Source organism: Tribolium castaneum, chromosome 3, assembly GCF_031307605.1.
Source record: "Tribolium castaneum strain GA2 chromosome 3, icTriCast1.1, whole genome shotgun sequence".
NCBI classification, from domain to species: Eukaryota; Metazoa; Arthropoda; class Insecta; order Coleoptera; family Tenebrionidae; genus Tribolium; species Tribolium castaneum.
Genome location: NC_087396.1, coordinates 17,166,602 through 17,185,061, shown reverse-complemented (window position 1 = coordinate 17,185,061; position 18,460 = coordinate 17,166,602). Strand labels below are relative to the sequence as shown.

Here is an 18,460-nt window from a genome sequence, read left to right as displayed (position 1 = left end):
AGCGAGAAGACTGGAATTGTTTTTAAATCTAATTTGCGTGTGTTGTCTAGACGCCGCCCTGGTAAATAGTTACAGAGCTTTTGACGATGCGAAAAGTGCATCCAGGATTTGATCCGATTTTGCCGCGCTGCAAAATTCATAAATGGGTCCATCCAAAGAGCTCCCGCAGGACCGAAGCCTTCGTTAAAAAATCATATTCATTTTCACAGTTCGGTGCAAGTTGAATGAGATTTGCATCATTTATGGACTTGGGAAAATATGTTAGCAAATTTATCAAAGACAAAACCGATTTGCGATTGGCTCGGAAAGTAGATTCAAGTGCGGCCAATTTAATGGCAATAAAACTTTTAAATGCGTCGAGGATAACTCGAGGAGATACAAATCTGTCTTAGACAGTTGGCTATAGCATGCAAAACGCAGCCGATTATCCCAAAATCGGCGATTTCGTATTCTGTAGCTTTAGCTAGAAGGTAGATGGATATCTCTTCCATAAAGTTGATTACATTAGCCGTATGCCAGCGATGGCCACTTAGTCTGACGTACGCGGATAAGTGAAACAATTCCTGGATAAAATGTTAGAATTCACTTTGGTGTAAAATGTACACACCGACTGGAGAAAGCTTCAATTTGGAACTTGCAGATGCATTTAGATATTATGTTTACATTTCCTTCATTGTTCATACAAATAACATTCGCTTATAACTTCTAAAAGCATTCTCTAGTTGAATTTGGGTGGAACTCATGCTTCGTTGGAGGTTAATGATTGAAAGTTTTAGACTGGAGCTCAATCCAAACTGGAAAAAACCAGCCGGGACCTAGAGGGAATTTTTATGATAACTCTACTACATCTTATGATTTATGACGAGTGTAATAATAAAATTGTGGGTGTGGGCACCTGCTGATTAAAATTTCATTTGTGTCTGATCAATGGCTTAATTAAATTTTAAAACCTGAGCAAATCTGATTACTCTCCCATACAGATCAAAATCATTAATCCACACACTAGAATGTATCAATTGAATCGTCAATCGGATTCATTAAAAGTGGCCGTATTCAGAGCTGAAGAACGCTTGTAACGCTCACATTGATTACAGAAGTGCTCTAAAATAATGGAATAAAACTGGTGAGTGTACATGCCAATTATGATTTATGATGAACTAGTTTTGATATCCCCTTAAGCCATAATTAATTTCAAAACTCGCTGGGTTTTTCGGCGCTAATTGCCATTCGGCCGGCGAATTGAAATTTCTTGTTTAAATAATCCCGAAAAGCTTCAAAACTTTGACGATAGTTGGGCAATAAATTCCGGCAGGTGCAATAACTTTTCCCGAGACTAAGAGTATGTCTGTATGGAATTGAGCCTGCTTAGAGTGTATTAGAAGAGCGTATCCTCGGTGGCATACGGCGTTGAAGCAGGAGGAGCTCTGGAAGGTCGTGCAGGAGGATCTGGGGCCTAACGTGATTTACTGCAGCAGTGTATCATCCACACGACAGCTTAGTTATATCCAAGGTCGTAAGCATTGAGGTATATCTGTATTACTGGCTTTTAGGGAAAATTAATTTCGGAAAGGTTTACCCCGTTTTTTATGTATATATGAAACAAGACATCACAAGAACTTACGAGCGTCGCCATAAATTCCGCGACTTGACAACGCAGCAAAATTTTTTCAGATATTTTTGTGAAAATTTCAACGCTGCTTTGTTTGCCGTAATTTATTTGGAATAACAAATGGACAGTTCGTGAAGATACAAGTCTAAAAGCTTATATAAAATAAACTAACTTTATCTTGTATTTCTTTATATTACGACGTTTTGCCGCCATTAGTTATATCCGGTTCGGTTCACGCGACTTCCGTTTCAAAGTGAAATCGGGAAAAAAGAACCAAATATCCTTTATATGAGAGCTGTAATAAACGAAAACATACATCTCTAAATATACACAATTAAGATTACAATCATTTCGCTGCTTGCGTTGGTCCCAAATCAGCCCTTTTTTAATTGTTCGCCCTGTTAAAATCTCGTTGGTGGAAAACGGTGTCTGATTTCCATAATGGTGACATGTCTCAAGGTAATTTATAACGCAATTGAGCTTTACTGCCTCGTCAAATGAGATGTTCTTTTATGATTTTAATTGTTTATATCATGACAAAGTGCTCGTTTCATGAGGGCAATTATAGGATTAAAATGACATAGAGTGGCTTACCTATATTACTTCCGCTTTTACAAAATTACCTAAGCTCTCACCCTCTACTCAAATTTTAAATAAATTGGTTATTTAAAGTTTGGTTTTAATTAATTTCTAAAAAACAGCTCTAGATTAGATTAGGTCGTATCTAAACAAAATCTCTAATAAAAAAGTATTTTGAATGCAAAAATTAAGAATTTATCAATGATATATCGATACCAATTTTGAGGGTTGAGAGTATGTTACTACATCATCATTCGTTCCCGAATGATGATGCTCTCACTTGAGATGAAGGTCTGTCTAGTACTTGTGTCGATCAATTATTCGGTTTTTAATTTTTGTCGGGTTAACTTTAGCTAAGAAATGCCGATTTCATTTTTCTAACAATAGTAATATTTAAATTGAAATTGTTCTAGACAGAATAAAAGATCTCTCTAGAGCTTAGCTGCTTTCAAAGAAATCTGAGACAGAAATCCTTTTTTTTGCAGTTAATGATATAAAGAAACTAATTATTTTAACGATACAACAGTAGTTTGTCTCAAAACGACGTATAAAAAGTTTTTTATTTTATGAAAATATTTTGTTTACAATGTTGGAAACAAATAGTATGCTATTAAGTTTTTTAAAAATCCATACTCAATGTAGATACCTAATTATTATTGCTTGTTATTGTATTGTAAAAAGGTTAATGTAGATTCAGGATTTATTTTTTCGAAGTGTATTTATTGTATTTTCGTATGCTAAATTGCATTAAAGTACATTCTTCTAAAAAAATAACTAGTTTATAATTGCGTTTGGCCAATTTCAAGTCGATCAATAAATTAACATTTAGTTTTTTCGTTTTTAATTAAAATTGAATTATCATTTATTTATTCAGTGGCGCGTAAAAATCGAATTTAATGAAGCCAGACTTAATAATGCTCGTGGTATCTCGGCTTTGCTTGTTCTAGCGTGTGTAAAAAAATTACATTCGATGGTGATTTTCTGGCCGAGAATGTGGCTGTTATAAATTATAGTAAATTCGTCTTTAGGATCTCTAATCCATCATTCACATGACGTGGATTGTGACTTGTAGATAATAATAGTGGCTTTTATATAATGGAAGGTTTTGTTAAAATATGTTGTCAATGCTGACATGTAACGAGCGTTCGTTGAGAAGATGACTGGAAGAGAGACAGTAATTTAAATGATTATTCTGAAGCACTACGTTGATGTATGTCTTTTGTTTAATCAGCGTCAGTGCTTTCATTTTCTGAATACTTGTATGAAAGGAACGGATTAATATATAAACTCTAATTCAATTTGTGACGAAAGAGCTTTATTATTTGCGTGATACAAAACACATTCTTGCTTAAATACTTGAGCTTTTGGGGCAAGCTTGCACACAATGAATTTCAGACAACTGAAGACATCTTTTATGTTGAGTTTTCGAAAGTGCAATTACGAAATTCGAGAGAACTCTTCTTTGAATCCGGGCATCATAGCGTCCTACTCCTACCAACGTTTTCTGTTGTGTTAGGAAAGCTTGGGCTAGATGGCGCCCGTAGGCTTTAAATTAATAAAAACAAGAAAATTGTGTACATTAAAAAATTAGCGTACCCACATTGAAATCAAATATAGAATAAACGCACATTGTGCTCATTCATTTTGGTAAAAGGGTTTCTGTCTTAGAAGATCTTTCAATAAAGAAGTAGTACAGGAAGCTTTATTAAGCTTGTAGGACCATCTAGCATTGTATTTTAACAGCGTTTAGAAAATGAAAGATGGCAGAAGCTTTAGTACATTCCCGATATTTTTTTAATGGAATTATTAAAGAAAAAATAAACTTAACATATTAGATTTAGTTTTTTTTTAAATAATATTCTATCTGGCGTTCTCTAGATAAGTCATATAATAAGTTTAATAAAACCAAATTATTAAAGTAGATAAAAAATATACCTAAATTTTCCAATTTGTATTGAATAATTCATCAAAGGCGAAATCCATACAATTCGTGGTATTACATCTTTCTCATTATCTAAGCCGTGGATAAAGTTTATTCCTTTTCCAATACCCTTTCTTCCAAAATCGGCGTGAAACTCGCCAACAAAGCCCGTTCCGGCTTCTCGCCCCCGTTTGTCAAGATCTCGGTAATCGCTTCAAAAAGAAGGGGTATCTTCTGAAATCTCCGTTTAAATTTGAGTGCGTCGATTAATCTAATTGTCTTTGTTGCAAACCGGCGCCTTTAACGTGTTGATTCAAAGCGGTTCGATTGAGACCAAGAATGGTCGAGTTCCACCCTTTCTTTGTTTCAAAGGACACTAATCCTGGCGATCCTCCCGCTCTCTGTCGTCGAGAACGTGGAATTAAACATTCCAATCACTGGCCTTTGACTGATTGATGACATATTGACCAATCAGATCGATTATTGGATCGGATATTTCCGAGAGACTAGGCTCTAACCAGGACAATCGTCGGCCGTTTAACGTTTTAATGAAGCTGTAATTAATTCCACCCTGAGAGCACAGCATTTTACCATTGGTCCGCGATTACATTTGCTCTATCACTTTGCAGCTCGCCAGCAAACAAAGGGGTCGAGAATGACCGATAATTTGTTGAAATGCAGAAAAGTTGTAGAGTATTGATTAGAGGGAAGAGAATGGAGTTCGAGGCGGTTGCATCTTTATAAACAAGACAAATATCTTGCCATAACGAAACGGAAAGAAAAGGAAAGGTCTCGCTATCGTAATAATCTCGTAATGACAAGACCCTCTTTCTCTGAGTCTTTTTAAAAATAATTACGGCGAAGATTTATGTTCCATAATTTAGTCGGGACATTGTTCAACATGGCCTTTTAATGGTTTTTGTCGCTAAACAATAAAAATGTGATTCAATTAGCATAAAACAGTGATATTTTCGCTGTAGTGGTGCACCGAAAAATATTCGTTCTTCGTCGCAAGTACGATTATGACCGTTCATTTCCGTTAAATTGTGAAGCACTGATTTAAATTTAGATAAATTCGACTGATTTACTACACATGACTTAATTTTAAAAGAGTTTTATTATGTTTGTAATATTGCAAAAAATTTTCATTTCAGATAGGGACTCTAGAGAATGTTTAATGGAATTTTTGAACCGATAAACACTGATAACGCAAGAAATATATTCAATAAACTCATCCAGCTCGTGCAAATTCCTAAATATTCCACTGCAAGTATTCTTCATCTCCTGCTTGTTTATTTTACTCAAAGTTGGAAAGAGTAGTGCTTGCAATAAATGCAGCTCCGGCTTAAAAGTGGAGCATCAAGTGCCGGAACATTTTAAGTAGACATGCAATGTTGATATCCGAGATGTTGGATAACAGCAGGATAAACTGTGAAAGAAAACTACTAATGGAAGCGTGTTTCCTGTCAGAACATCTGCCGTTTAGCAGCCAATATCACTGCAGGATCGACGTTCGATGTGGCAAAAGAATGTAATCAAATGGCGATCTAAATTGAATGCCTTTGCAGGTTGTCACTGTTTATTTAGCAACTTTCTTTCATTAAAAAACTAAAAGAAAAGCAAAACAGCTTTTGCGTTATTACAATTTTATGCTTTAGACAGTAGACAAGTAGACAGGTGTTCTAGATGTTTTAGTAATGTTGAACAAACACACTGTCTATTCAAGGTTTTCGGTTACAGAGCTTTGTTAGCAATTGGTAAATTTACATTTTCCTGAAATTTAGAACCTAGTGTGAGCTTTTACTGACGTGTAATTATATTCTCCACTGTTATTAATATGTTGAAGGTGGTTATACGAATAATGTTTATTTCCTCGGTGTATGAAAAATAAGTTGCAAATTTTAAATTCATTTTGTTTAAAGATGACTAAAAAGAAAATAACAACTTTTATCAATTAGGTATGGTAACATGTAGTTAGGACATTTTAAATAGTATATTAAAAAATGAGTTTCATAAAGGCAATCCTGGAGCACGAATCCAAGTTTCAAAAACAAGTGGCGTTAGCCAAGAGTTATTTTGAAGTATGAATGCTTAAAGGTTTTATGAAACGTGTTTTTTATACTATTTTTTATGCCGTTTAAAACAATTTCAATCGGTTAGGAATTTTTGTGACAGTTTGTAAAGTCTCAATTTTGAAAGTAAAAATTTATCTAAATTTTTTGTTTTATCCAACATCTGTCAGTTTGTGAAACTGACAAAAATATGTTTGCGAATTTGCGTTTTGCCAACCTAAAAATTTTCGTAAAATGTTCAGTCAAAGTCCGTTATGCTAAAAACACTTTTTGTAGTTATAGCTTTTAGATAGGTATTTCCCAGACGCTCCAGCGTGTGGAAAACGGACTTTTCCGCACTGCGGTGTTTTTTACTTTGCAACAAAGAAAGGGACATTTAATAGGTTGGTTATCGCTACCGTTGAGATAGAAACGATACTTTTTTATGATAAGCGACTGTTCATGTCAATTTGATGATTGTTTGACCTGTCACCAACCCGTCAGCAAAAATAACTGAATTATCAAAAAAATATGTTTAATTTGTATTTGATACAAAAAATATTGTACCTAACTTGTTTGTAAAGCAATTTCCCACGTTCGCACTTTCCAAACTCGTTAGGTAACTAACTATTACGACCCAGTTTCTGGAAACATATTTACCGGAAAGATACATTCAAACTTTAGTTAAAACATAGCAACAATTAGATAAGTATTTTCTTAGTAACGAAGTGGGCGATAAAATTTAGTTGAAGTTTAATCACTCCAGAACCCGGGTATAAGTTAGTCGAAAGACCGAAAAAGTTTTTGTTATGACTTTCATGTTTATTCTAAAGTTTTATTCAAAACACAAAAGAGTAGAAGATATTTAAAGAAAACGTTTTGTTTCGGAATATTAAAAACAATGCATAATATGAAAGACCATAATATTTTTGTGTGACGGCTTGTTATGAATTTTTAAATTTATGTTTAAATCATGCCCAATATTGTAAAATTTTTAATAAATGCAATTTATGTTACACAAATTACATTTGTTTTCTTTTATTATTATTAAATTGTAAATAATTTAAAGTGTAATCCTATGTGTCTCATAAAACCAAAATTTTATTGCTCATTGAATATTAAAATACTTTCGGAATATGTAATTTCAACAAACATCTCTATTATACAGAATTTACAACACCCGTTTAGCATAAATAATTTTGACGTACTACGTATTGCTTAAATATTTACCGAACAAAAGAAATAAAACACTGGTTACATAGCAATAAACACTTTATTTTGATATCCTTACCATGTTTACATAAGTTACAGATCGTCTTATAGAGACATAGTAAACTTGAAACATTAAACGAATCGTATATAATTTATATAATTTCATTATTATACCACAGCAGCTCCGGCACCGAAGCGCATGATATCACATTCATTAAGATAACAATGTTTTAAAATTGTGTATGTACATTATAATACAAATTTGTGCCTACAGACTTTCCACTCGCTCACTCATTGCCTCCGTTTCGAAATCAGTCTATAAAAAATCGTCTCTGTACAAAATACATTCACTAGTTTAGAAAAGTTTGGTAATCCGTACATGACTAGAAATGAAGATTACAAAGGGATGATATGGCCGCGAACCCCTCCATAAGTTACGATATACAATTGATATACACACAGACATGATGTGATTAGAAAGACACGTAGACCCGATATGATGTGTACATCAGATATGTCATATTCGTCGATTACGCACTATTTACACTCGGTTTAGACACAACTTTCCTGCTGGCAGCCCATGAGAGGCGTTCGAACCGTCACGGCGTCCCGGTGGTAGAGCCCCTGTTTGGCGGAAGGAAAGAGAGAAGACACGGGAGACACCAGGGGCGAAGTTTTGCCGGGAATTGGGGGCGGCAGTCGTCTGCCGTGGTCTATCTGGGCGTATATCGTCGAATCTTCGCGATTACGAAGAGTGCCGTATTGGCTACCGCCGTTTTTCATCGTCTCCAGAGAGTTCGGACGTGCCAGAGACAGCTCTGCATAAGTCACCTCGTTGCCCTGCAGAAATTTATACTTTAGAGCTCTTATCCCACTTTCGAAGCAAAGCGACATGCTCTCGAAAATATTTTTAAAAGACAACATGCGGAAATATCGAAAGGTAGAAGAGGAAAAGTTTCAGAAGTTTAGTTTTAGTTTCAAACTGTTTATAAATATTTAATTTATTATTTAGTCGACAAATATTTTTACTGTTGCAACATAATCTAGTGCCATGCTTTGAGAGGAATACTTTCTAATATTTGAAAAAGTAAGTACTGTCTAAAACAAACTAAGAACTAACTACTCAACGCTAAAAACTGACTAAAACCAGACCAGTCAAATTACGAAAAATGAGAGCAGAAATTTAATTTAATTTGACCGGCCTAAAGAAGGTCTAGTATGCAAAAGGTACGTTGTAGCTTAAACATGTTTACAAACATACCTATGTGGCTTAGCCCTTTCTAATGTCACTAAAAATGAATAAAAATGATATTATTCTGCTAGAATCTTACGGAATTAAAAAATCAATGTCATGTTATCCCTTTTTATGTAGTCATACCCTTGTCATCTTTATGTCAGTCTGATGGTGAGGCTTCAATAGACAACAAAGAACTCGAGAGGGATCTGCTTTGATTCCAAACGAAGAAATTGCTGAGTCGTAAAATTATTTGTGTTATTTGTATTAAGGAAAAAACACGAGTTGATAATTTCTAAAACTAAATTGTTTTTTCAACATAAAATGGGTATAAATGGGAAATCATGTCTTGTTTTGAATATTTAAAAACAGTTTGAAACGAATAAAGAAAAGCTCAGGAGTGAGGTTGAAGCCAAAAATTGTGTATTATTCATAATACCTATCGTCCCCTTTTCAAGTAACTTAGTTTAGTAAATGTCAGTATACTGCCAATAGCTACCCTAAAAAAATAAAAAAACACACTCAAGTGAATCAAGCCGTAAAAAAATAAAAAGTGCGTAAAACAGTCCTAATGGCGTTAAAAATAATTTCGTCGTCGTAAAAAGGTCGTATAATTCGTTGTAAACATCGAGCGAGCCCCACTAAGATATGCAAAATATTCCACCAGAAATTGAATAAATTTGAATATAAGAAACTTTATCGTCGAACTAAATTAAAACAAACATGTAAATTCAGGGTTGATCCTAATAAACTACATCCCGAACTAGCTTCAAACAACAACAAGTATGCGAACGGCAAGTTAAAAGCTCTCGTAGAATCAATTATTATGCTAACTTACATGTTGGGAGGCGAAAGCTCGATCTCTAGCCATGAAGGCTTCTGCGAGGGGCGTGAGATTCTGCTGAGGGGGTGATGTTTCGTACTCAGTTGTAGCTGTCACTGAATTATTCAAACCGGGAGTTTGAGCGGCTGACCCCAGTTGATAATCGGAGTCTGAAACAGATGTAATAAAAATATGTTTAGAACAGAAACACCACAAAGTCAAAAACTAATTATTAATTTATGAAGCAGCGCGCACATTCCATTAATATCTTGCATCTGCGATGCTTCGTAAATTATCAGTTATAAACTTTACTTGATTAATAGTTATGAGAGATAAACATTGGTGTTATTATTGACTTGAAGCTAATTTATTGTTTTTTTTCTCAAACGTGACAAGTCGGATTTTTATCCACTATGTTCATAATGAACTAAGCGAGAGAATGAAAAGATTTAGACGAAGCGTAAAATAAAAACTCAACGTTGTCAACAAAATGTTCCGGCTTTTAAGCTTGCATCCGCACAGCGTCAAACATCATTTATGTCTGCACTGCGAAATGCTTTGGACAATGAACGAATTTGCGATACAACGATGTAAAATTTCATGAAATTTTGCAAGAGAATAGTTTAGAATAAAATTGTGAGAGGTGAAAGCAAATATTCGGAAAATGTTGTGAGATATGAGCCAGGTTTTGTAGCTTCTGGCAATTTCGGTGCAAGAAGCAGAAGAGTATTTGCATTATCCGAGAAACTGCCGCAATAAATGCCACACATTTTTAAAATTTTACTTTTACTTTTAAGTAGCGAACAATACCACTCTCTGATTTATTAATATGGAAAGGTTTGGTTTGATCATTTTGTTCCGAAGTGTGTCTAAATGGATGGCATATAAATTATGAATACAGCCCGGCGCATCCACCAAATTTAGACATTTCAAAAATAATTTGATGATCGAATTTCAATGTAACGACATTAATGGAACCAGCAACTGGCTTTCGGCCAACACGTCCGTAAACGTAAATAATATATGAAAAATAATCATTTTGCATCGGGTCTGGAAACGACATCGTTAGCCCGAATCGAACATTCGAAAGCAAGCAACGACGCGAAATAAATTTACCTTTATTAGCCGGAATAACATCTGGATTTTTATCGTCTTTCTCAAACAAATCCTCGGATTCGGACCGTAACGGCAATGTGACTTTCTCCTTGACGGGCAGGAAGCCAGGTCTAAGAGCTCGAGAGCCCTCGCGATGCGCAGCTCGCACTTTGAGAGCCCCCAGAATTACGACCGTCACCAGGAGGAGTGCGGTCACAATGGCCACTAATATTCCCAGAATTGGCGCGATTTCCAGCTGATCCCGCGTTCCCAGCGACAAAACTGAAACACAATTTCAAGCACAGTGCTAACTAGAGGAAAAAAATCGTCTAATAATAACATTAGCAACAATACCTAATAATAAAAAAACTAAAAAGTAACAACTGAACGGCTAATTTTGTTACTTAAATTAATGTTTTTTTTAAATACTGGAATGTCATTTGAGGTAGGCAAATGCAAAATTGTAGCAGTTAGTAGAAAAAATTCAAAAATTAAGGCCCGGTTTACAGAAAGCGAAATTAAAATTTATTTCCAAATAAAACTCATTCAAATTAAGTTGCCATTTAAAATGCAATGCGATTAGATGCGATTAGAACGTTCCGTAAACCGGCCCTTAATTTTGTAACTAAAAATTAAAAAAACCCAAATAACGACGATTTGAATAAATGCTTGGCTTTCAGACAACCACATTATGATATATTACAAGATCTAGGTAAACAATTAGTTAAAACACAATTAAATTTAAAAGATTTCATAAAAGGCACAAACACTTTTGCTATTCCAGTTTTTGTTTACTCGTTTGAGATTATTGATAGTCAAACACTGACTAACTATTTATAACATTAACGTTAAAAACAAGAATACGATTTAATTTCTTTATAAATAACATCCAGAATTATCCATTAAGATGTTTTTTATTTAGAGAAAATGAACGTCGAAGTTTTATGGATCTACTTAATTTGCATACTGACCAATTTTCTTCTATCAAAAAACATTTTAAATTGTAGTGAAATATTTATTTATATACCAAGCGAATTATTAGAGTCTTAATAGATAAATAATTTTATTTCTTACTAAAATAAATTTCTACAAAAATAAATTTTTTGTAAATTGTTCTCATTTCTGGTAGTATCGCAACTTTTTATAAGTAAACTGTCGCTTTATAAAAATAAGTCAAAAACATAAAATATCCAACGAAATGAAAAAAAACAAGAAAACACTTTTGTTTTACTTTTGGTTTCGGCGAAGTATATGAAACAAAACACACAAGAGGGAATAAACAGTTGAATGAGTGGATTGGAAGAAATTAAGAGAATTCTTAATATATGAGTATAATTATGAGTAGAATTCCCCCTATGACTCCCGCAAAAAAAATATTACCATTATTGAGATTACCATATCTAAGACATGCTTAAAAAAAAACTAAGAAAACTAAGAATTTAAAAAAAATGAAACTCTTACCACTTTAAAAAGCAAATATCAAACTTGTTACATCTGTACTAATTATTTCTGTTGAAATAAAACAAAATAAAGTAAAACACAAAATACAAAAAACTATGAATACAAACACATAATATACTGTACATTCTTAAACAGACCAACAAAATTTTATTCATGGTAGTAAATAGCAGGAATTAAAGGGTTTCTACCACTACAAAATAAAAACGTAAATATAGTACAGATCCTCTCTATTTATCTTTGGAAAGCTGTGATAAAATTTGTCGATCAATTTAAAAATCAGCCAGTATATATTATACTGTTTATAAATAAAAAACTGTAGGATCTCAAGCGGTCCTGAAATTTAAATTTACCACATTTAATTATTTCATTTCTATGTAATTTCTGAAATGTACCAATTTTTATCTACCCAGGCAACCGGTAAAATCAATTTTTTATAACTAACACTGTTCGTTTTTTCTCAAAAAAATCGGTAATATTATTATAAGTATAAGCGAAGCTTAAATTGCCCAGGCTGGTATATTGACCTACGAACGCAGTGAAGTCGTCAAATCAGCCGAAGAAAATTTTTAAAAAAGTAAATTTTTTCAGTTGCCTAAAAAAAAACATTTGCGCAAAACGCAATAGGTTTTTTACTATTTCTATTCCGGAATTCTCACTTAAAAAAGAAAAATTTTTATTATAAAAAAACTATTACAATGATTTGAAAAACAATTGTAATGTAGTAATTTGTATTTCACACTCATAGCATAAAAATTTAGGATAACAGATTGAAGTATGTTATTGGAAACTCTATCGTTTGAGATATTTTTTTTCTTTTAGCCAACTTTATTTATTTTTTTATTTTTTTATTTTTTAACTGGCTCTAAAACTTGAAACACCTTGTACTATTATTTATTTAATAATAATAATAATAATAATAATAATAATAATAATAATAATAATAATAATAATAATAATAATAATAATAATAACATGCCATCACTTAAATTTGTAATTAGAGTAAGCGTTTTTTTTCTTTGTAATTGGATTGCAAACTTAAGAAAAAAATATGTTCTAATTGAATGTTGCCATTCGAAATCATATTAGTTGACTTTTCAGCATGATTAATTATGATATTCAGCGTTTTCATACAAGTTAAAAAAATAATAAAGCCCATTCTAATTATAAATTCAAATGATCGTATGGTAGTAGTGACTATTAGCCAACCTAGAAATTCGGAATATTCTAGTCATACCTGTTTGCTTTTCGGCGGCTTTGAGCATCAGGCCCTCCAGCATGACGGACTCGCTCTTTCCCTTGGAGTTGGCGGCGTAGACCACCATTTTGAGTATCTTTCCCGGGTCGAGTCCGCTGACGGTAAACAAAGGGAACTTAGCGGACACATTGGCCTGCAGCGCGTCGGTCTGCTGGTCGTAAACTTCCAGCAGAAAAAACTGCGGTTGGCCCCCATCGAACCCCTCCGAGCACTCGACGTCCAGCGATTCGCTGGTCTGGTTCATGATGGTGCAGTTGAAGGGAGGGTCCGGTTTGCCGGCGGCGATGACGTGAAAGATGCACGGCTCCAGCTGCCTCCCGGCCAAGTTGTTGGCCCAGCACATGACAGTGCCGTAGTCCAGCTCGTTCATGGGGGTGTATGTCAGAGTGGACGTGAAGTGGTGCACGCCCGAATGGTAGCGCATTTGGGGCACGTCCACGTTCTCCGCGGAGTTATTGAAAGACCATTTGAAACTGTCGGGGGGCGGATAAGACTCCACCTCGCACAGGATTTTGGCATTCTCGTGGCGGGCCACGCCGTAAATGCGCTTTTGTTCGGGACGGCATACGGGCTTGTCTGAAAGGAGGAACTCTGCTAACAACTGATTCAATCGGGTTTTTAACGGAGGATCACAAAAGACTCGGCCCGAGCCATTAAGGCAACTTAGAAGTAATCGGAATTAACGAAAACCCATTAAAGAGCCACTAGAATTAATGATACTATAAAAGTTAAAGATCTTTGATAAGGTGGTCAACATGTATTTAGCTCGACGTTAAAATTTTACCGAAGTGTTTTACTCGCAGCCATAAAACGGTTTATTACTCTCAATCTACACAATTCAAGTGCCCACTCATTTACCAGTTTATTTCTTACAAAAAGTACTCAAACAACAGTTCTCTAAAAACTTTATGCGACTTTACGATTACGTTTGGAGGAGTAGTCAGCACTTGCTGAATCTATATAAAATATAAAATTCAAGCACCGTATCTTATTAAAACAAAATTGCAGAAATTGGAACACAAAACCGTGCCAGTGGGTGGAAGAATATAAAACAAAATAAAAAATTTAAAAAATCTAAAATGCTATTTAGTACCTAAACTATTTGCATTGGTATTAACAAAGTTTTAACAATTACGAAAATTAATCATTGAGCTGCACTTGGACAAAAATATTTTTTTTGTAATCTGCCGCCATTTTGATACTTTAATAGGCATCTTAAAGCACGCAAGGTCATCAAGTGCGATGTCATAATAGCCATTATTTGACGAAACACTTTACAAAAATTTTTGGGTGAGAAAGGAGTAAATTCTCGACAGTATTTTTACAAATTTCACAAACTGCAAACTGTCACAAGAATCCCTAAATAGACTTAAATTACAATTTTTGATTAAAAACGGCAAAAAAGGGGCAAATTACAAAAAATAGTATAAAAACCACGTTTCATAAAACCTTAAAGCACTCATTCTTTCAAAAAACTGAATTCGGGCTTGAAGACTGGTCTTATGAAACTTTTTTCAATATACTATTTTGTAATTTACCGCCATTTAGACACTTTAATAGGCATATTAAAGCACGCAATGTCATCAAGTGCGATGTCATAGTAGTCATTTGACGGAACATTTTACGAAAATTTTTAGGTTGGCAGGAAGCTAATTCGTGACCGTATTTTTGCCAATTTCCCAAATTTCAAAGGGCGTTCTTGCAAGATTACCTTTATTATCTTTTTTTATCTTCATTATTTTTATTTTCTTTTTTATTATTATACTCCTGCTTTTTGACTGAATTTAGAAAAGAGAAAAATCTTAACTCACATTTTCACTTTGCAAATTGCGAAATTACCACTTGTCACAAAGATCCCTAAATTGATTGAAATAAAAATTTCTGTTTAAAAACGTCAAAAAGAGAACAAATTACAAAAGGTAGTATAAAAAACTCGTTTCTTAAGACCCTGAAGCACTCATTTTTTCAAATAACTCGTGGCTAACGCCACTCGTTTTTGAAATCAAATTCATGCTTCAAGGCTGGTCTTATAAAACTTGATTTTTAATATATTATTTTAATAGCATTGTTTGCCGTAGTAGACTGTAAACTGTAAGAATTACTTATTGCATTGTGAAACTTTCCATTATTTGTTATTGATGTGGAATTATTTAGGATAAAATGAATCGTAAGTTTTATTCACATAAATAGGAAAGTTGCAGTGCTTCTTATTTACAAGGGTTTGAAAAAAATGAAACGTCATCTTTACATATTTATTTCTACAATATTCTAGCAAGATTAAAATAAAATAGTTTCCTAGAATAAGATACCTTGCAATATTGGTACGAGTAAGTTCATGAGTCCATTTATTGAGCAATGAAAATAGATGTTAATATTCTTAGTTATTACCTTAAGCGAGGTTTTTAATATACGTTTAAATAAAACAGAATAATAAATAATTCATGAATAAGCTAATAATACCTGAAGTTGTTTACACGTTCAAACAGAATATCAAAATTGAGAAACATTACTGGGCTATTACAAATTGAACAGTGCACAAAGCCCAACGGTGATGTTTTATTTCTACTACATTTTTACAAAAAGCTCTGAAAAAAGGTAGGAATTCGTACATATCCATAAATTAGGTTGAATGTTATGTGGTAATTAGGCCTGAACACAGGCAACATTAAACGCGGCGAATTTGTAGAGACAATTTCTCACGGACGGAACGAGGAATTTTCAGTCTTTCTAAGAATTTGCAGAAAATTTATCTTTTGTTAAACCTTGTTAGTTTTCACGAGCACCATAGAAGAAAATTTATATTTTGTTGGTGTTAAAAAATGTTCGTGTAAAGCAGTTGATAAATATTGATGAAATTGGGGTTAAATTTGGGAGTGAAACTTACACATGATTTTGAGTTCCACCCTGTTACTATCACCATCCCCTTCGACGTTGGAGGCTACGCATGAATAATTTCCAGCTTGGCTCCTTGTAACTCCTTGTAAAGCCAGGTTCCCTCTACTTACAATAACGCCCTTTTGATTATGTTGTATAACTTGATCCTGCAAATAAATGAAACAATTTAAATATTTACTACTCCAACTATTCGAAATAAATTGAAAGCGCGTTCTCGAAACTCCAAGAATCGGATAATTGTTGTCTTTATTCGAACCTGATGACGTAAATGTTCGACGTTAATCCGACAATTTTACGCTGGAATTATGATACAAACATACGTTCCGTCTAAAATACAAGATCGCTCAAGCAGTAAATTAGTAAATCGATTAATTGTTAATGGTTTCCGTTTTCAATACGAGAACTGCGTGTTGGACAGATCAATCAATTTAACCGACAACCCAAAAACGCGCTTTTTTCTAAGCTTTCGATTCGTCTACATGATACCCTTCGTTTTTGTTTTCACACCAAACGGGGCATAAACTCGGATTCAGGCAGGGAGGGGAAGGAGATCCTCCTCAAAAACAAGCCAAATAAGCTAACCCAGTAAAGCAAAAATAGCAGAAATCAATATTAACGCAACTGCAAAAGCCAATATAGAGATTTTTTTATCATAACCAATTGAATATTTCATAATTCTCCGAGAAACTCGCAAATTAAATAAGTTTGTGCTTAGTAAACATTTCAATAAAAGTTTTAAACCCTCTCAAACTAGAGAAGGCTTGCTAAAATTGTGACGATGTTCAGATGAATAGAAAGATTGCTTATCAAATGCAGATCAACGGATTAAATTGCAATAAACTCAAATACTTGTATCTTGAAATCCGAACATTTTTTTGTTTTGATCTAGTATGTTTACAGTAAGTTATTCGAAATAATTCTGACACACGCTGCATAATCCCTGCGGAAGCATTTGAGTAAAAATGCGAATTAAGTCAAAGCTTTTAACTAGCGGAAGCTTTAGCATGTGCTTTGAACTGCCATCGCTTTTATATAAACTTGCTAGTTAATTCCGGCGTAATGTTTTAAAGTTAAATGTCCTATGATGGGGAGATTAGCGCTTAAATTATTCATATATCTAAAGTCTCGTCGAATCTTCATCAAAAACGTTGCTTGCGCCGTCTAAGAAGTCTCAGCGCTTGTAGACAATTAGCGTTTGATTTAATAACGTCTGGTAGCCAGTGACAAAAACCGCGCTAAGAAACAACACCAATAAAACAGAACAGCAAGCTTGCAAACAGCTTTATTTTTTGCCGATGCTGAAATTTCTCTTTATTAGAGCGAAGTAGCGAGGTTGTGTGCTAAATACACACAAGTTGCTTGCTTATTTGTCTTTTATCTCGACTTGGAGACCACACACTTATCTGGAAGAGGCCCGAACTACAATTAATAAACGAACTTTAGTCGTAGGAAAGTTCGGTAATTCTGCGCCACCCAATCTGAAATATGGCCCTCTCCCGACGCTCGGCGAGGAAGAGTCCAACGGAGTTGACGTATACGTTATGACCCGGCAAGTATCATGTCCGCGCACAGCTCGGTGTTTATTATATCAGGGCGAAACGCAACAACAGCGTTCAGTAATTACAGCTAAAAGTCTGGACGTGTCTAGAGTTTCTGGAATTCCAGAGCATTTCAGGAAGAGGTGTAGCGTAATTCGTGCATACCGTCCGAATACAAGCGTCTGACGTGGAGAAATGGATACATCCATTCAGCGATATTAAAGGGATGCTATGAGACATCAGGAATTCGCTACAATTGTTTCTTCGCTGTGCCTAAACTTCGATGCTCTTCGACGGCTGTATATTTTCCAAGGACGTGACTGCGCTTTATTGAACTAAGGACGTCCTTTTTAGCATTTCGATTCCGCACATAAATAACTGTCGGTGTTTATTCGATAATGCGAAACGTTCAATCATTGCCTGGAAAAATCCGGGGCTGCTCCAAATTCTTTTCATTTCACAATTATTAACTAGAGCATTAATATTGACGAGGGGTCTTGTGGATGTCCTGAAAGTTAACAAATAGCCGGAAGGGCTAGATCTTTCCTCCACCGACACTTACCTAAATGCACACTGCTTACGACCCTCAAGCAACAAAGTTTATTAACTCGAGCGGAATACATATTGGGTATACGGAAATTTCGAAACATTGAAAAATACATCTGCATGCTGAGGTTAAAATAATAAATAATAAAACTAGTAGCAAAAAGCTTAATTTGGTTTGGGAATTAAAATCCCACAAACACTTTAAAATTGTTTAATAATGACTAAACTAGTTAAATATTTT

General features: G+C 34.3%; 1 protein-coding gene across 3 annotated transcripts in view; it reads right to left on the bottom strand.

Annotated features, from left to right (window-relative positions):
- Positions 1-7,414: 7,414 nt before the first annotated feature.
- side-VI (sidestep VI) overlaps positions 7,415-18,460 on the bottom strand; it is a 137,079-nt gene continuing 126,033 nt past the window's right edge. The window contains exons 10-15 of one of the 3 annotated variants that reach the window (XM_008201548.3): positions 16,125-16,281; positions 13,220-13,816; positions 10,546-10,806; positions 9,445-9,599; positions 9,046-9,106; positions 8,079-8,212 (exon numbers count right to left, since the gene is read on the bottom strand). In XM_008201548.3, the coding sequence (XP_008199770.1) occupies positions 9,074-9,106; positions 9,445-9,599; positions 10,546-10,806; positions 13,220-13,816; positions 16,125-16,281 (1,203 nt within the window). In that variant the 3' untranslated portion in view covers positions 8,079-8,212; positions 9,046-9,073. Of the gene's footprint in view, positions 8,213-8,633; positions 8,662-9,045; positions 9,107-9,444; positions 9,600-10,545; positions 10,807-13,219; positions 13,817-16,124; positions 16,282-18,460 lie in introns of all 3 variants that reach the window. The other 2 variants (XM_015982029.2, XM_008201546.3) reach the window with 2 other exon arrangements.